The 25,884-nt window shown below is 44.3% G+C and overlaps 1 protein-coding gene across 1 annotated transcript; it reads left to right on the forward strand.

Moving 5' to 3' along the window:
• The first annotated feature begins 637 nt into the window (after window positions 1-637).
• LOC137353636 (cytochrome P450 3A19-like) lies at window positions 638-24,852 on the forward strand. Its single transcript, XM_068019988.1, has 7 exons — window positions 638-668; window positions 6,510-6,637; window positions 8,291-8,372; window positions 8,925-9,088; window positions 11,095-11,318; window positions 18,237-18,399; window positions 24,373-24,852. Exons 2-7 carry the CDS (start codon window positions 6,527-6,529, stop codon window positions 24,445-24,447), a joined length of 819 nt encoding a protein of 272 aa, XP_067876089.1. The 5' UTR covers window positions 638-668; window positions 6,510-6,526; the 3' UTR covers window positions 24,448-24,852.
• Window positions 24,853-25,884: the final 1,032 nt, after the last annotated feature.

Consider the following 25,884-nt stretch of genomic DNA (forward strand, 5'->3'; position numbering starts at 1 on the left):
TTCATTAAATCGGGAATAATTACATTTAAATTCATGTTTTCATGAAACATCATTTCAGCAATTTAAAAAAGGCCGCCGAAGGGTTGTGGCATCAATCCAGTCACAGTACTTCCCCGGCTCTGACAAAATCGGGAAGCTATGTAAGGACGTCGGATTTAAGGGTGAACAGCTCCTCTGCTCTTCTTTGAAATATTGCCGTGGGATCTTTTACCTGAAAGAGCAGGTGGGACCTCGGTTTAACATCTCACCTGAAGAAGGGACAACAATGACAATGCAGCACTCCCTCAGTCCTGACTGAGGTGACTACACTTCAAAAGTATTTCATTGGCTGTAAAGTGCTTTGGGATGACCTGAGGTTGTGAAAGGTGCTATATAAATGCAAGTGCATTCACTATTTCTCCTGAAATAAATAAGAAAGAATAAAAGGAATCTCTTTTTGGTCCCTTTTGCTCTCGCTCTGTCCATCATGTGTACTCTTTTGCTCACTCTGATGGTTTATACTGTTCTTCCATATCTTTCTGATTTTATTTTTACTTTTCTCCTTTTCCCCTCAGACACACCGATCTCAGTATCCGTTTAGTGAGAGTTTCTTCCAGCCAGATGTTGACGACTGGAGGAGAATTCACCAAGTCCTGACTCCGGCCTTTGGTTCCACCCAACTGAAACAGGTTTGTGTTGCGTTCCGTTCCCTGAGATATTGGATGTTGCTCATTTACACCCATCACCTTGTCAGTCAGTCAGGCATTGCACTGCACTGACCCTTAAATAAGCCCTTTCCTGTGGCACGGGGGCTCCAATTTGAACTTCCACCATTAAAATAAGTGCAGTGACTTTCATCCTCTGATTCTACCAGGCCTTGAGAGTTATCTGGTTCAGGTCTCTGGTTTAGGGGGAGCAGAGGGCCTGAACAGAGGCTTAGGCCTCAATTTTAATGGCACCAGCCTCAAAGCGGGCGACATTCCAATAAATGTCCTCGGTCTCCTGCGGGACCAGTTTCTGGCAATCAGATAAGTGGCGAGGAGAAGGCGAAAGAAATTGTTGAAAGGGGAAAAAATTAAAGATGCACTACCTCTTCCCCAGCAGAACTGTAAGAGTCCGATAACTTCCCTCAACGCCAGTAGGTGCTGTATCGATATTGTAATCAGGCAACCTGTTAGATCCAGAGCGAACTGAGGCATTCTGCAAGGCGAAGTTTATAAACTAGAATTAACCACATCTGATCTGAGATATCTGTTCTCATCTAATTATGGCCTCTTGAGCATCCCCAATTTTCATGGCTCTGCCATTGGTGGCCATGCTTTAAGTTGCCTCGGCCCTAAGCTCTCAATGGATGCAGCTCCAACAACACACAAGAAGCTCGACTCCGTCCAGGACAAAGCAGCCCGCTTGAGTGGCACCCCGTCCACCACCTTCAACATTCACTCCCTGCACCACCGACGCACAGTGTCAGCAGTGTGTACCATTACAAGATGCACTGCAGCAACTCACCAAGGCTACTTCAACGGCACCTTCCAAACCCGTGACCTCTACCAACTAGAAGGACAAGGGCAGCAGATTCATGGGAACACCACCACTTGCAGGTTCCCTTCCAAGTCACGCATATCCTGACTTGGAACGATATCGCTGTTCCTTCACTGTTGCTGGGTCAAGATCCTGGAACTCCCTTCCTAACAGCACTGTTGGTGTACCTACGCCCCAAGAACTGCAGTGGTTCAAGAAGGCAGCTCACCACCACCTTCTCAAGGGCAAATAGGAATGGACCATAAATGCTGGCCTAACCAGCAACCCCCACATCCCCCGAATGAATTTAAAAAAAAATTCCCTCTCTACACCTCTCTGCCTCACTACCTCGCTTTCCTCCTTAAGACACTTCATAAAATCTACCTCTTTGACCAAGCTTTTGGTCATCTGATCTAATATCTCCTTATGTGCCTTGGTGTCATATTTTGCTTCATAATGCTCCTGTGAGCACCTTGGAACGTTTTATTATGTTAAAGGCGGTACATAAATAGAAGTTGTAAGGGGTTATATTTCTAAGGAAGCACACTATCCTTTTTAACTGTAAGCAGACAGCCTAAACCCATTCTGTTTGTCCAATAGATTTTCCTCAGGATTGCATGTCCGCTTATGTTACACAGTTGACATTCATAGTGCTAATCATCTCCAGGGGACTATGTATAAACTTAAACCAGTGGAATTGTCAGAGATAGCTCCTTAGCAACTGATCGTTCTATTTCCTTCACTCAGCAGGTGACGTAGTCAGGTAGATCCTTGGGAGTCCCGTGTTAAAGAGTGGAGGCGCTATTTGACAGCTCTTTCAGAGTGCCTCGAGAAAAAAGGCAGATTCTAGATTGTCTGGGGCCTGACAGCTCAGTGGGCGGAGATTTCATCTGCCAGATGCAAAGGGACCTGCTCTCAGAGTTAATGTGCTCAAGTCCTGGAGTGGAGCTGGAGCCACAGCCATCAGATGCAGAGGCATAAGCATTACTAGACTTGTTTATCCTGGTTGGCCTCCCAAGTTCTAACCCATCTGCAATTGACCTGAGAGCACTTGGTACCGACACTTATTGTGATGTCTCTTGGGGCTGGAATGAGGTTTAGTCAAGTTTAGTATAGGATATGAGGCAAAGACAGAGAGACAAAGACTGCAGGCTGCTGAACATAATGGCATCTTCTTTATTCTCTTTTAGTTTCACGTTCCCTTTGATAGCATGTGTGTTCTACAGCAGCCTCTAGAGAACACAATGCAATTGCAATTTCAAAACACTTCGACACTGCATCTATATAAAGAGCAAAGGAAAATCTGCGAGCTTAGTGCAACTTGCAAAGTTTATGCTTTACACTCAAATTTTGAGTCCATTGTATAAACTGAAACCATGTGCAATGAATGTGGATGTGGTTGGTATAGACCCTTCCCTGGTTTTGGAAATAACCTCTTCTTGTTGTCTACCCTATCCAACAGAAACAGGGGCTACAAATAGGAGTAATGGTAACGAGGGGTACATATTAGGCTAAAGTAGGAACTAGAATTATCAAGACATTGCGACTAGGTTAGCAAGCTGTCCTTATATCTCTGGCAATTAGGTTTCAAATCTAGTCCAGCCTGATTATAAGGGCTCTGAACGATGTGAGCTTGGGCCAGTGCAGTGCCGATCCCAGTAGTCCCACAGAATATAGCTGCTCCTAATTTGGAAACAGTTGATACATCTGCAGGAAAAGAGGGAGTGGGATTAATTGGATCGCTCTTCCAAAGAACCAGCACTGGCACAGTGGACCGAATGACCTCAAGCTGTGCCGTATAGATCAATGATTCTCTTGGTTATCGCTAGGTTTGTGAACTTCCCTTGCTTTCCTCAAGTTGTAGATGGCCCTTTAACTTCTGCTTTTCAGATGTTTCCGCTTGTGGTTACAAATGCTGATGATCTTGTGCAACACTTTGGAAAATTCTGCAGAGAGGGCAAGCCTGTCACTGCAAGAGAGTGAGTACCATTCACCTTGCACTGTTGGGCTTCATTTTATATTTGGGATGTAAGTACCACTGCATCATTTGCAATGCTCAGCTGGTTAGACGGCTAACGTGTGGTTCAGGATGATGCCAATAGCACAGGTTCAATGCCTGCTCTGTCTGAGGTAGACTTGGGTACCTGTCTCTTTTCCCTGCCCCTGTTGGTGGAATATGGATGTTAGCCTGTGATGTTGACACAATCAATACAGAATAGAGTAAAATCAGGGGGATCGGTCAAAATGGGACGCCGATCAAATCCATCAGCTTATTGCTGAGCGGCTTAAGTTAAAATTACTCCCAGAGTATGAAAGGGGATTTCTAACTTGCTGCCGTTCCCTGGCTGTAAGACTTAGTAATTACATTGGGCAGAGGCTTTACTCAGAGAGTATTGGGGGTGCACTGTGGTTCTGAATAGCCCTTGTAGCACTGGACAAAAACGTTCTCTCACCCTTTTCTGTTTGGATTCTTTATTTCAAGATTATTTGCTCAGTATGCTCGGAATGTCCTGATGATGTCGGTCTTCGAACTGGATATTAACAAAGACAGCCGAAGCCAGGCATTCCTTTATTATTGGGATCTTCTGCTTCAGGCACACTGTAGATATTCCACCATCTCTGTGACATGTGGGTAATGTATGCAGCATAGGCAGGACGACACTGGCTGCTTAGCAGCACACCAGTGCATTTAGCGGATGGCAGATAGCTGCGCTAGCTCGAAAGAGGACATACGAACATACGAATTAGGAGCAGAAGTAGGCTATTCGGCCCCTCGAGCCTGCTCCACCATTCAATAAGATCATGGCTGATCTGTTTGTGTCTTGAATTCCACACTCCCATCCCACCCCCGATAACCTTTGATTCCCTTGCCTAACAAGAATCTATCTACCTCCACTTTAAAAATATTCGATGACCCCGCCTCCACCACCTTCTGAGGCAGAGAGTTCCAAAGTCCCACAGCCCTCTGAGAGAAGAAATTTCTCCTCATCTCTGTCCTAAAAGGACGACCCCTAATTTTAAAACAGTGCTCCCTAGTTCTGGACTCACCCACAAGAGGAAACATGCTTTTCACATCCACCTTGTCAAGACTGTTCAGGATCTTCTATACTTCAATCAAGTCTCCTCACTCTTCTAAACTCCAGTGAAAACAAGTCCAGTCTGTCCAATCTTTCCTCATAAGACAACCCGCTAATTCCAGGTATCAATCTAGTAAACCTCCTCTGAACCTCCTCCAACACATTTACATCCTTCCTTAAATAAGGAGACCAAAAGTGCACACAGTATTCAAGATGTGGTCTCACCAATGCCCTGTATAACTGAAGCATAACATCCTTACTTTTATTTTCAATTCCTCTCATAATAAAGGATAGCATTCCATTAGCCTTCTTTATTACTTGCTGTACCTGCATACTAACCTTTTGTGACTCATGCACTAGAACACCTAGATCCCTCTGCACCTCGGAATTCTGCAGTTGCTCTCCGTTTAAGTAATACTCTGCTTTTTTATTCTTCCTGCCAAAGTGAACAACTTCACATTTTCCCACATTATACTCCATATGCCAGATTTTTGCCCACTCACTCAACCTATCTAAATCGGTCTGCAACCTCCTTATGTCCTCTTCACAATATACTTTCCTACCTATCTTTGTGTCATCCGCAAATTTAGCTACCATGCCATCATTCCCCTCATCTAAGTTATTGATATAAATTGTAAAAAGTTGAGGGCCCAGCACAGACCCCTGCGGGACTCCACTCGTCACATCCTGCCAATTAGAAAAGGACCCATTTATGCATACTCTCTGTTTTCTGCCAGCCAGCCAATCTTCTATCCATATTAATACATTACCCTCTGCGCCATGAGCTCCTACTTGGGGTAATAACCTTTTATGTGGCACTTTTCAAATGCCTTCTGGACATCCAAGTACAGTACGTCAAAGGGCTCTGCTTTATCCACAGCGCATGTTACTCCTTCAAAGAACTCCAATAAATTGGCTAAACATTCACAAAACTATGTTGAGTATTCCCGATTACCTTGAGTTTTTCTAAAGAGCCCAGCTATAGCCTGCTTAATGATCGATTCTAACACCTTCCCCATGACAGACGTCAAGCTAACTGACCTATAGTAATAAAAACAAGAAATGTTGGAAATACTCAACAGGTCTGGCAGCATACCTGACCTATAGTTACCTGTTTTCTGTTTCCCCCCCCCCCCCCCCCAGTTTTTGAATAGAGGTGTTATATTTGCTACTTTCCAGTCTGATGGAACCTTTCCAGAATCCAGCGATTTTTGAAAAATTAACACTAACGGATCTACTACCTCAGTAGCCACCTAGGATGAAGCCCATCTGGACCCAGGGCCTTGTCAGCCCACAGCTCCATCAGTTTGGTCAGTACCGTTTCCCTGGTGATTGTAATTTCACCAAGTTCCTCTCTTCCTTCCACCTCCTGATTTACAGTTATTACTGGAATGATTTTTGTATCCTCTATAGTGAAGACAGAAGCAAAATTCATCTGCCATTTCCTTATTATCTACTATTAACTCCCCATTCTCACTCTCTAGAGGAATAGATGGGCTATTCTTCATCACTAAAAAGAATATCACTCAGTTTAGACAAGAATTCCTAAATATTAGAAGTGACATCTCTGTACATGCATGGGAAACACAGGCATTGCAAGGACATGTAGGTAAATTCTAAAGAGACAAACAAGTCTTGGAGTCCCATTAATAGTTCAGCAAGGGGATGCAGTGTTGGTTGTGGCTCAGTGGGTAGCACGTTTGCCTCTGAGCATTTTACGTAATTGTTCCCGCTCTCCTCTGGGCAAGGATGTTGGAGAACCATCAGTGTAGTTCAGGCCAAAGTTTGAGTGTGTTGTTCTCTAGTTCCTCTTGTTTTAACTCATTGTTTATGGCGCTGGAAGCTAAATGTATCTAAATTCATCTTAAAGACCATTGGTACTTAGGATGTGACAATAGGCCTCTCTTTTGAATTCCCGGCTCTTCTTCCCAGTGCTGTTCCCTGCCTTAATGCCTCTCCTTCGGAAGATTAAGTTCCACTTATTTTGGAAAGAGGCCGTTGATTACTTCACAGGGTTGTTCCGGCTTGCCCGAGTGAGGAGGAGAGAGTGCAGCGAGGAGGTAAGATTTTTTTTGCTGCAGTTTAAGGATTTTCCGTATTGTAATTACTGCTTCTCCATTCTCTCTCATTCTCTGTCCCTCCCCACTCCTTCCGCCCCCGGGGAAATCATTCGGTATCCCCCAGTGAAGAGGGCAAGGCACACAGGTAGCTTTGTCACTAACGACAAGAATGATATTAGCGCTCATATAGAGTCATTAGGTATCACTTCATCCACAAATTGTCCTTCCCTTCGCAAACTACCCAAGTTCTGTTTAGCGCCTCTCCTTTCAGCTCAGTTGAGTTAGGGAATTCACGCGTGGAATTACAGGAGGAGATCTGCATCCTACCAGATGTCATACCTCAGCTGATTTTCCTTTTGTCCGGCATTTTGAACAATACATACTACTGAGTAGTTAGACACAGACTATTTCCAGTGATCTATTTTAAAGTCGATATAAATTAAATGCAGGCCAGGAGGAATATTTTTGCATAAAGGATTGTGCAGCTGTGGAATACATGACTAGAGCTAGTGATTGGAGCAGAGAATGTCAACATTCCGATAGATAAATAACCCAATCTACGAAGAGCTGACAGGGAAAGTACGACTTTAAAATTCTCAGCCTTGTTTCTAAATCTCTCCATGTCCTCGCCACTATCTCGCCCCGTCCCCTTCTCTGTAACCTCCTCCACCCTATATCAGCTGAGATCTCAGCACTCCTCTAATTTTGGCCTCTTGCACATTCCTGATTTTAATTGCTCCAACATTGATGGCCGTGCTGTCTAGGTCTTAGGCTGTTGCACTCCCTCCCTAAACCTCTCCGCCTCTGTACATCACTTTCCTCCTTTAAGACACTTCCTTAGAACCTATTTCTGACCAAGCTTTTGGCCATCTGTTCTAATATGTCATGCGGCTCAGTTTCAAATTTTCTTCGATGACGCACCGGTGTAAGACGTTGGAATGCTTTACTACGTTAAAAGTGCTTTGTAAATGTAAGTTGTTGTTGTACACTGCAGGGAGGTGGAACTGTGGGCCAGCCATTGAATTGAGGCCTTCCATTGCCAGAAGGCAAATAGGTGAACTGGTCCCACGCATATTCACATTCAAGTCCCCATGTTTCACAAAAAGTGGCAACCTGGAGACTAAGATAAGTGGAATGTGGGCGTCACTGGCAAGGCCAGCGTTTGTTGCCCATCCCTAATTTCCCCTTGACAACTGAGTGAATTGCTGTGAGCCTGGAGTCACATGTAGGCCAGACCAGGTAAGCATGGCAGATTTCCTTCGCTAAAAGGCATTCGTGAACCAGATGGGTTTTTACGACAATCGACGATTGTAACAGTGCCATGAAACTGAAACTAGCTTTCAGTTCCATATTTTTATTAATTAGATTCAAATTCCACCAGCTGCCATAGTGGGATTTGAATCCGTGTCCCCTAGGACATAAGTCTGAGCCTCTGGATTACTAATTCAATGACATTACCACTGTGCCACCATCTCGTCACAGTAAATGGTGAATGGGTAGTTTTAGGTCACTGTTAACTCAACTTAGAGTAGTAACAGGTACAGCTCCACATACAGCTGAATGGGTCTCCAGCCTGTCAAGTTTATCTCTCTTAAAAAATCTGCAAAATATCGGAAAATATCGTCTTTAAAACCATTGGACATTTTCCCCTAGAAAAGTGCCAGTTTCCTTCAGTATCTGCTGGATCATGAGGAAATCAGGACAGACATGAGAAAGAAACCGCTATCAACCTCTTGTAAGTACCAGCCCCCAGTTTATAACTAGTTGGTTTGCTGTAAATGAATGCTACCATCCAGGGTGGGCTGCCACCCTTCCATCTCTCTTGTCAGAAAGGCTGTCCATAAAGAGTAAGTGTAATTCTGAATGTGGCCTTGTAGGGCTGGGGTGGGGCTTCATGGGGCAAAAGAGGTGGGGGTGGATTTTTTTGTTTAACTCACTTCTGAATCCAAGGGTCAAGGCTTTAAGTTCCACTTCAGAGACTTGAGCACATGATCCGGGCTGACAGTCCCAGTGCACTACTGAGGGAGTGCTGCACTGTCAGAGGTGCCACCTATCGTGTGAGATATTGACCCGGTATCTCGGACAATATTTAACCCTCAACCAATATCCGGTCACTTTTCACACTGCTGTTTGTGGGATCCTGCTGTGCACGAATTGGCTGCTACATTCCCTATATTACATCAGCGACTGCACTTTAAAGGGACTTCTTTGGGATATCCTGAGGTTGTGAAAGGCGCTATATGAATGCAAGTTTCTTCCATTAATCCAACCATTTTGTATTCCTTAGCAGTGTTGGCGGAAGGTGAAATTGTTGCCCAGGCCTTACGCTTTCTCCTCAGTGCGTACAAGACAACAACCTACACGTTGGAATTTGCAGTGTATTTATTGGCCAGACATCCCAGTGTACAACACCAGCTTCAGCAGGAGATCTTCACGACCGTGAAGGAAAAGGTAACAAAAAGGAAAGGCCAACTGCACCTCATCATCAACTTGCCGTCATGATCAATGTAGATGGCGTTTTTCAGTGCAGCTATTGAAGACTGTGTTTTCTGGTTCAAAGCATTCTCCATGCATGATCTAGGAAGGCTTACAGCACAGAAGGAGGTCATTCAGCCCGTCTTTGAAACAGTCGTGCTTAGTCCCACACCTCTGCTTTTGTGTCAAAAACCTTGCAAGTTTCTCATCATCATGTGCCTGTTCAATAAAATAATTTATGGAATCCGCTTCCACCACCTTTTCAGTTTGTGTTCCAAATCCTGACAACTCTCTGAGTGAAACACTTCTCCCCGTCTCCCTTCTATATCTTTAGCCAATGATTGTAAATCTATGACCTCTGGTTATTGCTCCATTAGCCAACGAGGTAGATTTTCTCTAACTGCTCTATCGGAACCTCTCACCATCTTGAAAGCTGTTGTTAGTTCCCTGCTTAACCTTCTCTGTTCCAGAGAGAACTATTCTAACTTTTCGAACCTCTCTTCATCCCTGATAAGATCCTGGTAAATCTCCTCTGTGCCTTTTCTAAGACCTTTACATCTTTCCTGAGATGTGGTGCCCAGAACTGTCGACAATACGTCAGCAGGGGCCTAAGCAGTGATTTATAAAATTCAAGCACGATCTCTTTACTTTCATATTCTATGCCTCTATTTATAAACACAAGTAACCCATAGGCTTTTTAAATCATAGAATCATAGAAATTGTGACACAGAAAGTGGCCATTTGACCCATTGTATCTGTGCCAGCTGAAAAAGAGCAATCCAATAATTCCAGCTGTTTGTCAAAGCTCTGAAGGCTACAGCACTTCAAGTGCATATCCAAATACTTTATAAATGTGATGAGGGTTTCTGCCTCTACTAACCTTTCAGGCAGTGCGTTCCAGACCCCCACCACCCTCTGGCTGAAAATGTTTCTCCTCTAATCCTTCCACCAATGACTTTAAATCTATGCTCCCTGGTTATTGACCTCTCTGCTAAGGGAAATAAGTCCTTCCTATCCACTCTAGCTAGGCCCCTCATAATTTTATGCACCTCAGTTAAAACTCCCCTCAGCCTCCTCTGTTCCAAAGAAAACAACTTCAGCCTATCCAGACCTTCCTCATCACTGAAACTTTCCATTCCTGGAAACATGCTCGTAAATCTCCTTTGTATTCTCTCTAGTGCGGTCACATCCTTCCTGTAATACAGTGCTTTGACTAAATTATAAACTTGCCCTGCTGCCTTTAAGGATTTGTGTATATGGACCCCAAGCTCAATACATTCTTCACTAGCGTGCCAGTTGGCAGATTTTCCAGCCTGGAAAGGAGGAGAGAGGGTGGCATGATAATCAAACCTGGTCCTGTCCACAGCTACTTTCCACAAATGCCCTTTTCAGGACATGCCACCGTCCAGCAAGCTGTAGTAGGAACTCTGGTTTGATTTGCTTTTCCCCTAAGCTTCCAAACGTTCAAGGGAGTAAAGACCAGTTATGGCACATCTGCCATCACTTCACTCGAGATCGGCTAATTCAACATCGGCCAAAGGTCGAGCCTGGACCTTTCCTTGGTTTTATGCTTCATTGTACAATGAGTTTAACAACTGAGCCATCAGGGAGCTACATTTCATGGGATATTCTTTCCCTCTGATACATGACGAGTAATTGAAAGGATAGGAAATGACTTTTGAGCGTTTGACACTGAGTTTCAATGACTTCCGTATGGGCCTGCTTTTCCTTTCTTCCAGTGTGTGGAAACACCAATGCTCCATGGCATTCCTGAAACAGGGAACAGTGTTGCGTCAGTTTGCACCCACCATTCCCATCTCTCAATGGCACAACACGCCATCATTTTATGATACGTTCTTCATGTAAGATTGTTTATATCTGCGGGAAAAGCACTCAATAAATTATTAAACTGATAAGACAAAAGTTCTTGATAAATGAAATTTCTCAACATTTATGTGCATTTTTCTTTTCCTTTTTATAAGGGTTTTACGTATGAAAGCATCACAGGGATGGAATACCTTGACATGGTCATCATGGAAACGCTCCGGTTATTCCCTCCTCTGGTTTGGCTGCAAAGAACCTGTACAAAATCAGTGGAGGTGTGCGAGTTGAAAATTCCCAGAGGAATGCAGGTCACGGTGCCGATCTGGGTGATGCATCGTAGCAGGGAATTCTGGGACCATCCGTGCAGATTTAACCCACTGAGGTAACCAGGAAATATCAGCTCCCAGCCTGGCGACCATCTTGCTTATAAGCAGTTGATGATGTCATTTGCTTCATTCATTAATCATTTCAGAATTTTGGGGGAATGCGGAACAGTAGAAGAGGGGACATCTTTCTTTGTGGGTAGTTTTTCAGCTGCTGGTCAGAACATTTCTTCGAATGTCTATTTCATCATCAAGATTAAAGCTCACTATTCAGGTCCCACCCCATGAACTGCTCCTTAAACCGTCACTTTATTGGCAGTAAGTCTGTTTTAGACAGGGAGGGGTAGATTAGTCACCTTTGCCACTTGGAAGGATAGGCTGATAGCTGATGAGGGATGGGAGGAGTTTCGGATAGAGCATAAGCTTTGCCATAGACTAGTTGGGCCAAATGGCCTGTGTCTGTGCTGTAGAGTCTATACAACCTTTATAATTCTGTGGCGGTTAAGTCTACTTTGGTGCAGTGCTGAAAGACAAATTCGGCGTCCTGTCGGATTTTCTTCTCTGTGACCCGCCCAAGTGATTATTAATACCTGATGATAATGGCTCATATCTAACTCGGAAAGTCAGAGAGGTCTGCAGATATATCTGGTGATATATTTAATGACCAGAGTTGTTGGTTTTTCATTTTCATGGCAAAATGGATGGAATTGTAGAAAGCGATTCCCAAATCCCCAGCAAAAATGACCAATCCTGTGTAATAACAACACAGTTCACGTATCAGTTACTGGCTCCGACAATTTACTGATCCTTAATAATTGAAAATTTGGAGTATAATGAACAGGATATGTTTCATCATATTTCTTCACTGGAATAAAACAAGAAATTACTCTGGAAGAAATGGTCCCTTTCACAGTCCCGGTCTTACTTGAAAATGGATCAGGATATTCTTCAGATTGTTGCCTAAAACAGTCATTTGTCCCCTTGCATTTGCTTGTGAGGGGCTGAATGCCAGTTTGCACTGTCCTGAATGGATCAGGTGTCGGGCCTGCTCCATCCCGGTTTTCTGCGGCCTAACAAATGGCCACACTGAGAAGATAATATTAAAATTAAGGGCAGAAATTTTTCACAGCAAGCAACAGGGAACAAAACATTACACAATGAATCTATTATACAGGAAAAGCAGAAGAATGCCTTAGTACCAAACTACATACAACATGGATTTGCCAGGATGATGCCAGGCTCGGGAAGCCATAGGTATAGGGAGGGATTTGAGAAACTGGGACTATTTCCATGAGGAAAGACCAAATAGAGATTTAAAATTAGGAAGAGTTTTGATAGAATGAGTAGGGAAGGACCATTTCCTCTGGCTGCGGAGTCAGTGATGAGGGGTACATCAATTTAACATTATTGTTAAGAGAGTGCAGAGAAAAGTCAAGATAAATGTGTTCACTCAGAAGGTTGTTGGAGCATGGAATGCTTTGGTAAAGGGAATGCTTCAGGCAGTGCGTATTTTAAAGGAAAATTGGATAAATATTGTTGGCAGAGGAAAATACAGGGCTATGGGGAGGGAGAAAAGTAATGGAATTCTTTCTGAATTACACTAGCACACAGTCTGCACAGGCATGATGGGCTGAATAGCAACATAGATAATTGTGAGGTTATTACATTTTGGTGAGTAGGATAAGGAGGTCACATATTACTTGGAAAATAAGAATATAAATAGGATAGACGAGCAAAGGAATCTGGGGTACAAATACCCAAAAACCTGAAAGTTGCAATGCAGAATAATAAGACCATAACAAAAGTAAACCAAGTACTAGGGTTTATTTCTAAAAGGATAATATTGAAAAGTAGAGAAGTTATGCTAAACTTGTATTAAACTTCAGTAAGACCACACTTAGACCGCTACTATGTGGAGTTCTGGTCACCATATTATAGAAAGGATTTAGGGGCACTAGAGAAAGTGCACAAAGAATTTTCAAGGATGATACCAGAACTGAGAGATTATTCAGGAAAGGGTAAACAGATTGGGGCTGTTTTCTTTTGAAAAGAAAAGGCCGAGGGGTGAGCTAATAGAGGTTTTTTAAATTAAGAAAGGTTTTAACAGTGTAGATTGTCTTGAATACGTGCTATCTCGCACGATTATTTTTTAATCCATCAGTTGGAAACTTGAATTAAACTTTAAAAACAGGAAAAAAATAGCTGATAAAAGGTGACTTCTAGCAGCTAAAATGGCTCCTGCAATTTGCATCAAAATACCCTACATTCCAATGTATCGAGGTGGGGACGTAAGGTCTGGTCAGTCCCCATCCAGAACAATGGCCCGGGAATTTTGAATGGACTACCTGTCCAGTTCTCATTAACAAACCATTAAAGGCAATCTTGGAACATTAACACTGGTGGAGATGGACCACTCAAAAGGAAATCACTGGAACAATGGAACCCTGAGAGAGATTGCAATTCTCTGACATGAACTAATTAAATTGCAAGGGAGAGAATACACACTGGACCATCATGTGTGTTTTAAGCTAGCTGCTCTCTCTCTCTGCAGACAGACAAGCAACTGAAATAAAAACAAGAAATGCTGGAACCATTCAGCAGGTCTGGCAGCATCTGTGGAAAGAGAAGCAGAGTTAACGTTTCGGGTCAGTGACCCTTCTTCGGAACTAGCAAATATTAGAAATGTCAAAGGTTATAAGCAAGTGAGGCGGGGGTGGGGCAAGAGATAACAAAGGAGAAGGTGTAGATTGGACAAGGCCACATAGCTGACCAAAAGGTCATGGAGCAAAGGCAAACAATATGTTAATGGTGTGTTGAAAGACAAAGCATTAGTGCAGATAGGGTGTTAACAGACTGAAGATTGAACAGCAGCAAGTACAAACATGAAAAAAAAAACAGTGGGTAAGCAGACTGAACAAACTAAGATGAAATGAAATAAACAAAAAAAAATTTTGTAAAAAATGTAAAAAAGAAAAAAAGAAAGAAAAAATGACTAAAATGAAAAGTAAAATGGTGGGCCCGTCATGCTCTGAAATTATTGAACTCAATGTTCAGTCCAGCAGGCTGTAGTGTGCCTAATCGGTAAATGAGATAAGCAACTGAGACTGACCAGTAAGGACCCAAGTGGGGTCCCTCCCTCCCTCCCTCTCTCTCTCTCTCTCTCTCTCTCTCTCTCTCTCTCTCTCTCTCTCTCTCTCTCTCTCTCTCTCTCTCTCTCTCTCTCTCTCTCTCTCCCTCCCTCTCTCTCTCTCTCTCTCTCTCTCTCTCTCTCTCTCTCTCTCTCTCTCTCTCTCTCCAAACCACCTTGCAAGTTTGAACCCTGCCTGCTGGCTGTAACCATCCAAGTCTTTCATTGCTGCAGACAGAGACCCTGTGAAGAAAGCCATCTGCATCACTGTCTCCAAGAACACCCTGAACCAGTTGGCCACATCTACAAGCCAGCAACCTCAGGACCAATGAGTTCATCCGGAAGACAACTGAGTTACTAAACTCCATAGACTGTATACTCTTTTTATTGCTCCGGACTCTAATCCGACCAATATATTCTTTCCCACTCTGTAACCTATTTGTGTGTGTAAATCTTGTGTGTGTGTGTGTGTGTGTGAAAGTTGGAGCGTAGTTTACTATTTTGCTTATATAGGTTTTTAAGTACAATAAAGCTAACCTCTTGTTGAAAACCTGTCCGATTGATTCTTTTATGATCATAGCATGAAAATGGTTAAACACCTATTGATAAATTGATAAACATATCCACTGTTTAAAAGAAATAAATCCCGTTGTGGTCAAACAAGGAGAGGGACAAGAGGGAAGCCTTTCGACCTCTCCTCACTTGATCGTAACAAGAAACAGAGTGTTTCCACTTGTGAGAAGTGAAAAACTAGGGTCATCAATTTAAGATAGTCATCAAGGAATCAAATATAATCACAGAATCGTCACAGTGCAGAAGGATGCCATTCGGCCCATCGCATCCACTCTGAAAGAGCAACTCCCTCAGTTCCATTCCCCTGCTTTCTCCCCATAACCCTGCATATTCTTCCTTTTCATATAACAGTCTAATTCTCTTTTGAATGCTTCAGTTGAACCTGCCTCCACCATGTTCTCAGGCAGTGCATTCCAGACCTTAACCACTCACTGCCTGAAAACGTTTTTCCTCATGTCATGTTTGCTTCTCTTACCAAATACTTTAAATCTGTGCCCTCTAGTTCTCGATCCTTTCACGAGTGGGAACAGTTTCTCTCGATCTACTCTGTTCAGACCCCTCATGATTTTGAATATCTCCATCAAATCACCTCTCAGCCTTCTCTTCTCCAAGGAAAACAGTCCTAACTTCTCCAATCTATCTTCATAACTGAAATTCTTCATCCCTGGAACCATTTTAGTGAATCTTTTCTGTACTCTGTCCAGTGCCCTCACAGCTTTCCTAAAGTGCGGTGCCTAAAATTGGACATAATACTCCAGCTGAGGCTGAACTAGAGGCTTATAGAAGTTCAACATAACCTCCTTGCTCTTGTACTCTATGCCCCTATTAATAAAGCCCAGGATGCTGTATGCTTTATTGACTGCTCTCTCAACCTGTCCTGCCACCTTCACTGACTTATGCACATATACACCCAGGTCCCTCTGCTTTTGCACTCCCTTTAGACTTGTACCCTTTATTCTATATTGTCTCCACATGTTCTTCCTACCAAAATGAACCACTTCACATTTCTCTGCATTGAACTTCATCTGCCACCTGTCTGCCCATTCCACCAACTTGTCTATGCCCTCTTGAAGTTCTACATTATCCTCCTCACAGTTCACAATGCTTCCAAGTTTTGTATCATCTGCAAACTTTGAAATTGTGCCCTGTACACCAAGGTCTAGGTTATTAATATATATCAGGAAAAGCAAGGGTCCCAACACTGATCCCTGGGGAACTCCACTACAAACCTTCATCCAACCCGAAAAACATCCATTAACCACTACTCTTTGTTTCCTGTCACTCATCCAATTTCGTATCCATGTTGCTATTGTCCCTTTTATTCCATGAGCAACAAGTTTGCTCACAAGTCTGTTGTGTGACTCTGTATCAAACGCCTTTTGAAATTCCATGTACACCACATCAACAGCATTGCCCTCATCAACCCTCTCTGATACCTCCTCAAAAATCTCCAAGTTAGTTAAACATGATTTTCCTTAAGAAATCCATGCTGGCTTTCCTTAATTAACTCGCATTTGTCCATGTGACTGTTGATTTTGTCCCAAATTATTTTTTCTAGAGGTTTACCCACCACTGTCGTTAAACTGACTGGCCTGTAATTGCTGGGCTGATCTTTACACCTTTTTTTGAACAAGGGTGTAATGTTTGCAATTCTCCAGTCCTCTGGCACCACCAGTCTAAGGAAGACTGAAAAACTCTGGCCAGTGCCTCTCCGATTTTCACCCTCACTTCCCTCAGTATCCTTGGATGCATCTAATCCGGCCCTGGTGCTTTATCCACTTTAAGTACACACAGCCTATCTAATACTTCCTCTTTATTAATTTTAAACCCCTCTAATGTCTGACCTACCTTCTCTTTCAACATTGCCTGGGTTGCATCTTCTTCCTTGGTAAAGACAGATGCAAAGTATTCATTTAATACCTCAGCTATGCCCTCTGCCTTCATGTGTAAATCCCCTTTCTGCTCCATAATCGGCCCCACTCCTCCTTTTACCACCCTTTTATTATTTATATGTCTGTAGAAAACTTTGGGATTTTCTTTAATGCTAGCTGCCAGTCTCTTTTCATGCTCTCTCTTTACTTCTTTTATTTGCTTTCCCACTTCCCCTCTGAACCTTCTATATTCAGCTTGGTTCTCAATAGTATTTTCTACCTGGCATCTGTCATAAGCACACTTTTTCTTCTTTATCTTACTCTCTACCTCTTTTGTCATCCAGGGAGCTCTGGATTTGTTTGCCCTACTTTTCCCCTTCAAGGGAACATACCTCGACTGTGCTTGAACTATCTCTTCTTTGAAGGTAGCTCACTGTTCATCAACTGGTTTTCCTGGGAAATCAGAAGAAACGTCTTTATTCAGAGAGTGGTTGCCACAGGGAGTAGTTTGGAAGAAAAGTATGGATGCATTTAAGGAGAAGCCAAGTAAGCATGTGAGGGAGAAAGGAATAGAAGATTATGCTGAGTGGGTTGGATGAGGAAGGATGGGAGGAGGCTTGTGGGAGCATAAATATTGGTAGAGACTGAATGGGCCAAATGGCCTGTTTCTGTGCTCTGTAATTCTATGAATGGTCTCCTTCTGTGCTGTAAACTTCAATGGATTTAATTGTGAAGTCTTATCAGGGCTAATTCCCCAAATGAGTAGCCCTGGTGAGGAGTACTGGTCTGGAAATTGCAGCTCCCTGAATTTCTGTGGCATTAAATTAAATAATGGGAAATCGGAAGTTGTGGGCTTGTGACTAGTGTCTCCTCATCACTGGGAGTGGTCGATTGGGAAATCAGCTCTAAGGTTACCCCACATACTGCCAAGTACTCTTACAGCAGTATACTGTTACCCATCCGATTACCTACATAACAGTTCTGCTGCTTGTGCAGCTAGAGAGGACAATATAGAAAAGAGGGAGAGACTCAGAGAGACCACGTTGGGAGCAGAACAAGGCCAAAAGAACAAAATCAGGATCAAAACCATAGAAGATATGAAATAGGAGCGGGAGTAGGCCATTCGGCCCCTTGGGCCTGCTGCACCATTCAGTAAGATCATAGCTGATCTACCTCAACTCCAAATTCTTGTCCTAGCTCCATCGCCCTTGATTCCCTTAGTGCCCCAATATCTATCTCAGTCTCAAATATACTCATCACCTGAGCAGCCGCAGCCCTGTGCGGTAGAGAATTCCAAAGATTCGCAGCCCTCTGAGTGAAGAAATTTCTCCTCATCTCGATCCTAAATGGCCGACCCACATTTCCTTGTACTTATCATCGATTTTTTTTTTTGTCAATGTGTGCAGGTTCACCAGAGAAGAGAAACAGGCTCGTGACCCTCAGTGCTATTTGCCCTTTGGCCTTGGTGCATTGAGGTGCATTGGGAGTGAGTTCAGCATCACGATGATGAAAGTAGCTGTGGCCTCGATTCTCAAACGCTACAGATTTACCTGGTGTTCGCAGACCCCGGTGAGTTGCTATGGTCTTAGACACAGGTGACATTTCTTGGTAACATACCACCTCACTGTTAATAGTGTGAGATGAAGTAGGGAGGGGGGAGGCGTACACACCAATTTGGCACGGAGCAGTTGGGCCGAATGGCCTGTTTCTGTGCAGTACATTCTATGCAATTCTTTTGAAATCAAGGAGGTAAAATTCAACTGTGGCAGGGGTGCAGAACAGGTGGGAGAGGATTGGACATTATACAGCCTTTCAATGTATAGGGCAATTGCTGCGGTGTATAGTGGACATTGCTCCACTATTACCCACATTGTGTCCCTGTTGGTTTTGAATTTAACCCCCCCACCATGTAATTCTCAGTTCTCTACTCTCCCTCCATGGTTTTGAAACCCAAGCTTTGCATCAACTAACTTCTAATTCCTGATATATCCAAATCTCCTCTCCAACTCCTTTCAATCCCGGTGGCAACTTTGGCCCAATAGCTCAAATCCAAATGCTGTTTACATGGATTTGTTTGAAAGGCTGATTAAGTCTTCCTCTCACGGGCTGATATTATCCATGATGCAAGGATGGGACAGGGTAGAATGAAGCAGGCTCAGCGACCAGGATCGAAGGGCCATAGACACACGATTAAATGCAAGAGATTTGAAACAGAGCGCAGGAGAAACTTGCTTTCACACTGAGAGCTGTGAGGCGGTGGAATTCAATTCTAGGGAGGCTGATTTGAGCAGAAGCCAATTAGTGCTAAATATGTGCAAATTGTGCCACTGTGTGCCACAGACCCTACTTAACAGAAAGTTATTTTTTTAGGACCAGTGAGCACTTTACCTTTGGAATCTAGACTTATGGGATAAGTATTTCTCCTTGCCTGTTGGCAGTAACACAAAGTGAGTTTAGAGATCTTCAATCCGGTTTCTAGTGGGCATGAGTCCATGACACAAAACTTCCCTCAGCTTGTTCCTAATTGTCAATCTCACTCAGTGAGACCACTGGATGGGAAGGGTCAACATGTTCTTTTAAGGGTGGGGATGAGGTTTCTTGGGGAAGAGTACAGCGACCTGTACTCTGCTGGCAACTGTGGGTATAGAATCTGATCTGCAAGTGGATGATAGCGGGCCAAAGTGGAAAACTGTTCCAATCTCCAGTGCTAGCAGCCCTCACCTTGATTAGCGTCACTCAGTAATTTGACAACATGCAGCAAATGCCAGTTCTACTACTGAGGGCTTCGTTTTCTTCCAAATAAGGGGGCAGGTTGATGGAACGATAATCTTAAGGCAGGGACTACTGCCACTCACAACCTGGATAATTTATATAATTGACTTAGCTGAAGGGACCGAAGGTATGGTTGCTAAATTTGCTGATGACACAAAGTTAGGTAGGAAAGTAACTTGTGAAGAGGACATAAGGGGGCTAGAAAGGGATATAGATAGGTTAAGTGAGTGGGCAAAGACCTGGCAAATGGAGTATTATGTGGGAAAGTGTGAAATTGTCCAATTTGGCAGGAAGAATAAAAAAGAAGCATATAATCTAAATGGTGAGAGATTGCAGAGCTCTGAGATGCAGAGGGATCTGGGTGTCTTAGTGCATGAATCACAAAAGGTTAGTATGCAGGTACAGCATGTTTTTTTTTTATTCATTCATGGGATGTGGGCGTCACTGGCCAGGCCAGCATTTATTGCCCATCCCTAATTGCCCTTGAGAAGGTAGTAGTGAGCTGCCTTCTTGAACCGCTGCAGTCCATTTGGGGTAGGTATACCCACAGTGCTGTTAGGAAGGGAGTTCCAGGTTTTTGACCCAGCGACAGTGAAGGAACAGCGATATAGTTCCAAGTCAGGATGATATGTGACTTGGAGGGGAACTTGCAGGTGGTGGTGTTCCCATGCATTTGCTGCCCTTGTCCTTCTAGTTGGTAGAGGTCGTGGGTTTGGAAGGTGCTCTCTCAGGAACCTTGGTGCACTGCTGCAGTGCATCTTGTAGATGGTACATACTGCTGCCACTGTGTGTCGGTGGTGGAGGGAGTGAATGTTTGTAGATGGGGTGCCAATCAAGTGGGCTGCTTTGTCCTGGATGGTGTTGAGCTGCTTGAGTGTTGTTGGAGCTGCGCCCATCCAGGCAAGTGGAGAGTATTCCATCACACTCCTGACTTGTGCCTTGTAGATGGTGGACAGGCTTTGGGGAGTCAGGAGGTGAGTTACTTGCCTCAGGATTCCTAGCCTCTGACCTACTCTTGTAGCCATGGTATTTATATGGCTACTCCAGTTCAGTTTCTGGTCAATGGTAGCCCCTAGGATGTTGATAATGGGGGATTCAGCAATGGTAATGCCATTGAATATCAAGGGGAGATGGTTAGATTCTCTCTTGTTGGAGATGGTTGTTGCCTGGCACTTGTGTGGCATGAATGTTATTTGCCCCTTATCAGCCCAAGCCTGGATATTGTCCAGGTCTTGCTGCATTTCTACACGGACTGCTTCAGTATCTGAGGAGTTACGAATGGTGCTGAACATTGTGCAATCATCAGCGAACATCCCCACTTCTGACCTTATGTTTGAAGGAAGGTCATTGATGAAGCAGCTGAAGATGGTTGGGCCTAGGACACTACGCTGAGGAACTCCTGCAGTGATGTCCTGGAGCTCAGATGATTGACCTCCAACAACCACAACCATCGTCCTTTGCACTAGGTATGACTCCAGCCAGCGGAGGGTTTTCCCCCTGATTCCCATTGACCTCAGTTTTGCTAGGGCTCCTTGATGCCATCCTCGGTCAAATGCTGCCTTGATGTCAAGGGCAGTCACTCTCACCTCACCTCTTGAGTTCAGCTCTTTTGTCCATGTTTGAACCAAGGCTGTAATGAGGTCAGGAACTGAGTGGCCCTGGCGGAACCCAAACTGAGCGTCATTGAGCAGGTTTTTGCTAAGCAAATGCCGCTTGATAGCACTGTTGATGTCACCTTCCATCACTTTACTGATGATTGAGAGCAGGCCGATGGGGCGGTAATTGGCTGGGTTGGACTTGTCCTGCTTTTTGTGTACAGGACATACCTGGGCAATTTTCCACATTGCAGGGTAGATGCCAGTGTTGTAGCTATACTGGAACAGCTTGGCTAGGGGCACGGCAAGTTCTGGAGCACAGGTCTTCAGTACTATTGCTGGAATATTGTCAGGGCCTGTGGCTTTTGCAGTATCCAGTGCCTTCAGTCGTTTCTTGATAATACGTGGAGTGATTCGAATTGGCTGAAGTCTGGCATCTGTGATGCTGGGGACCTCAAGAGGAGGCTGAGATGGATCATCAACTCGGCACCTCTGGCTGAAGATTGTTGCAAATGCTTCAGCCTTATCTTTCGCACTGATGTGCTGGGCTCCCCCATCATTGAGGATGGGGATATTTGTGGAGCCACCTCCTCCAGTTAGTTGTTTAATTGTCCACCACCATTCACGGATGGATGTGGCGGGATTGCAGAGTTTAGATCTGATCCGTTGGTTATGGGATCGCTTAGCTCTGTCTATCGCATGCTGCTTATGCAGTTCGGCATGCAGATAGTCCTGTGTTGTAGCTTCACCAGGTTGACACCTCATTTTGACGTATGCCTGGTGCTGCTCCTGGCATGCCCTCCTGCACTCTTCATTGAACCAGGGTTGGTCTCCTGGCTTGATGGTAACGGTAGAGTGGGGGATATGCCGGGCCATGAGGTTACAGATTGTGGTTGAGTACAATTCTGCTGCTGCTGATGGCCCACAGCGCCTCATGGATGCCCAGTTTTGCATTGCTAGATCCGTTCGAAATCGATCCCATTTAGCACGGTGATAGTGCCACACAACACGATGGAGGGTATCCTCAATGTGAAGGCGGGACTTCATCTCCGCAAGGACTGTGTGGTGGTCACTCCTACCAATACTGTCATGGACAGCTGCATCTGCAGCAGGCAGATTGGTGAGGACGAGGTCAAGTATGTTTTTCCCTCTTGTTGGTTCCCTCACCACCTGCCGCATACCCAGTCTAACAGATATGTCCTTTAGGACTCTGCCAGCTCGGTCAGTAGTGGTGCTACCGAGACACTCTTGGTGATGGACATTGAAGTCCCCCACCCAGAGTACATTTTGTGCCCTCGCCACCCTCAGTGCTTCCTCCAAGTAGTGTTCAACATGGAGGAGAACTGAGTCATCAGCTGAGGGAGGGCGGTAGGTAGTAATCAGCAGGAGGTTTCCTTGTCCATGTTTGATCTGATGCCATGAGACTTCATGGGGTCCAGAGTCGATGTTGAGGACTCCTAGGGCAACTCCCTCCCTACCGTATACTACTGTGCCACCACCTCTGGTGGGTCTGTCCTGCCGGTGGGACAGGACATACCCGGGGATGGTGATGGTAGTGTCTGGGACATTGTCTGTAAGGTATGATTCCGTGAGTATGACTATGTCAGGCTGTTGCTTGACTAGTCTGTCGGACAGCTCTCCTAACTTTGGCACAAGCCCCCAGATGTTAGTAAGGAGGACTTTGCAGGGTCGACAGGGCTGGGTTTGCCGTTGTCGTTTCCGGTGCCTAGGTCGATGCCGGGTGGTCCATCCAGTTTCATTCCTTTTTATTGACTTTGTAGCGGTTAGGTACAACTGAGTGGCTTGCTCGATCATTTCAGAGGGCATGTAAGAGTCAACCACATTGCTATGGGTCTGGAGTCACATGTAGGCCAGACCAGGTAAGGACAGCAGATTTCCTTGCCTAAAGGATATTAGTGAACCAGATGGGTTTTTACAACATCGACAATGGTTTCATGGCCATCATTAGACTAGCTTTTAATTCCAGATTTATTAATTGAATTCAAATTCCACCTTCTGCTGTGGTGGGATTTGAACCCATATCCCCAGAGCAATACCCTGGGTCTCTGGGTTACTAGTCCAGTGACAATACTACTATGCCACTGCCTCCCCCTAATTAGGAAAGCTAATAGAATGTTATCGTTTATCGTGAGATGAATCGAATACAGAAGTAGGGAGGTTATGCTTCACCTATATAGGGCATTGGTGAGACCACATCTGGAGTACTGTGCACATTACTGGTCTCCTTATTTAAGGAAGGATGTAAATGCATAGGAGGTAGTACAGAGAAGGTTTACTAGACTAATACCTGGAATGGGCAGGCTGTCTTACGAGGAAAGATTGGACAGGCTAGGCTTGTATCTGCTGGAATTTATAAGAGTAAGAGATGACTTGTTTGAAACATATAAGATCCTGAAGAGTATTGACAGGGTGGATGTGGAAAGGATGTTTCCCCATGTGGGAGAATCCAGAACTAGGGGTCACCATTTAAGTGAGAGGTGAAGAGAATTTTTTTCTCTCAGAGGGTCATGAGTGTTTGGAATTCTCTTCCTCAAAAGGCGGTGGAAGCGGAGTCTTTGAATATTTTTAAGGCAGAGGTAGATAGATTCTTGATAAGCAAGGGGGTGGAAGGTTATCGGGGGTAGGTGAAAACGTGGAGTAATCAGTTCAGCCATGAACTTATTGAATGGCAGAGCAGGCTCGAAGGGCCGAGTGGCCTACTCCAACTCCTAATTCGTATGTTCGTATGAGGGCCTTTCTATTGCCAAAGATTCCAGTAATACTTGGGCCCTCTTTAGGATAGTCCCTGCAGCTGCACTGTCACCTTTTCCACATCCACAGAGATGGGATCCCTCTTGTGGGTGGGGAACCAATCCTGCATGACTGATGAGCCCCAACCCAGGAAAACAGGTAGGGGTTCTGTTGGGCCTTGGAGGAGCAGATGGAAGTCCTCGTCGGCTGCAATACTTCCAATGACTGGGAAATCCAGCCTTCACTGGACTTTGTGCCTCCAGACACTTTAACGGTTGCTAGGAGCAAGACACAAGATGCTCTGGAAAAAGCTGGGGCCTCTTGAGTTTACTCCCCTGGCTATGGGTTGGCGATGGTCCTGGGTTAAGCCAGCGCTGAACTCAGCAATGTATCCCATTATCTCCATCTCTGCTTTTCCCAACAGATGTACCTTGACATTGAGACATTGGGTGCGACCAGGTCAAAAATACCCATCATCCTCCAGGTTGATCTGCTCTAAAGGGACAAGTTGATCCTCTTGTCAACGTTGATTTTCAGTCATCAAAACTCAAGGTTGGAGAGCTTAAGAGGATACTTCAGAGAAATTAAATTCAACGTAACTCAAACAACCTCATTAGTGATCTGTAAGATAACAATTGATGACATGGCGATTGTATGTTTACTCATTTAGTGAGAATGGCCAATGACAGAGAGGAAGGTTAGAGGCATGAGAGAGTCACTTAATCCTTTACCAAGTACAAGTTTTACCTTGTAGATCAAGAGGTCCGGCTCCCATCGTGTAGTGCTCTGAATATTATCCAATGTGAATCTCCTATATCTCACTCACTCAAAATAATAAACAGGTATTTGTGTATACGATTATCTCTCTTCACTTGTGTAGTTTATATTAAAATGGAATGGGAACATAGGAACAGGAGGAGGCCATTTATCCCCTTTGAGCCTGTTCTGCCATTCAATGAGATCATGGCTAATCTGTGACCTAACTCCATATACCTGTCTTTGTCCATATCCGTTAATACCTTTGGCTACAATCTTATCAATCTCAGTTTTAAAATTAATAATTGATCTAGCATGGGTTGTTGTTCGTGGTAGAGAGTTCCAAACGTCTACTTTTGCGTGTAGAAGTGTTTCCCAATTTCACTCCAGAAAGGCCTGGCTCTAATTTTTATACTATGCCCCTAGTCCTAGACTAAGTGTTGGCAACCTATGGCTCCGGAGTCGCATGCGGTTCCTTAATGCCTTATTTGTAGCCCCCACACTTTATCGGCTGGTTCTCATTTTCATGAAAATGTCTAGAGATATTAACTCAAGAGAATGTCAACTTAAAGAACAAGAGGGTAACACAATTTTCCTGTGGGAATCAAAGGGTAATAATTAGCATAAACCTCATGGCTTCAATTGATTTTTTTTAACCATAAACAGTATCATGCAGTCAGAGGAGACAGTTAGAGGCCTAAGGCCCAGGCTGCTCCCGGGTGCCAGACTACCAGCCCTCCCTCTGTAGGCCTCATCCCTGCCCACAACAGCACCTCCAGGGCCCAGCACTGTACCCACCAACTCAAGGCCCCCACCATCATCCTCAGTCTGATACCCAGGCCCGGTCTGTTGCTAAGGCAACGGTGCTTAGTGTCAGCGTGGCATGGTGCATGCGCAGCGCCTTTCCCTGCCTTACGAGGTGATAACATCAGTGCGTAACTGTGTGTGAGACGCAATGGCATATGATGTGATGAGAGGCAGATGCCCCGGAGCAAGAGAGAGATCTGACAATAAAAAGAGCTGCAGCCACTGCATTTTTAGAATTTCTTTTAAATGCAATATCTGTAATATTTTGAAATATAACAAGAAATAACTTAATGAAAGAAAAACATGTAAGTGTAATAATCTCAAATAAAAATGTACGAAGTGGAAAAAAACCACAAGTACAACAATCTGAAAT

This window comes from Heterodontus francisci, chromosome 41 (assembly GCF_036365525.1).
Source record: "Heterodontus francisci isolate sHetFra1 chromosome 41, sHetFra1.hap1, whole genome shotgun sequence".
NCBI classification, from domain to species: domain Eukaryota; kingdom Metazoa; phylum Chordata; class Chondrichthyes; order Heterodontiformes; family Heterodontidae; genus Heterodontus; species Heterodontus francisci.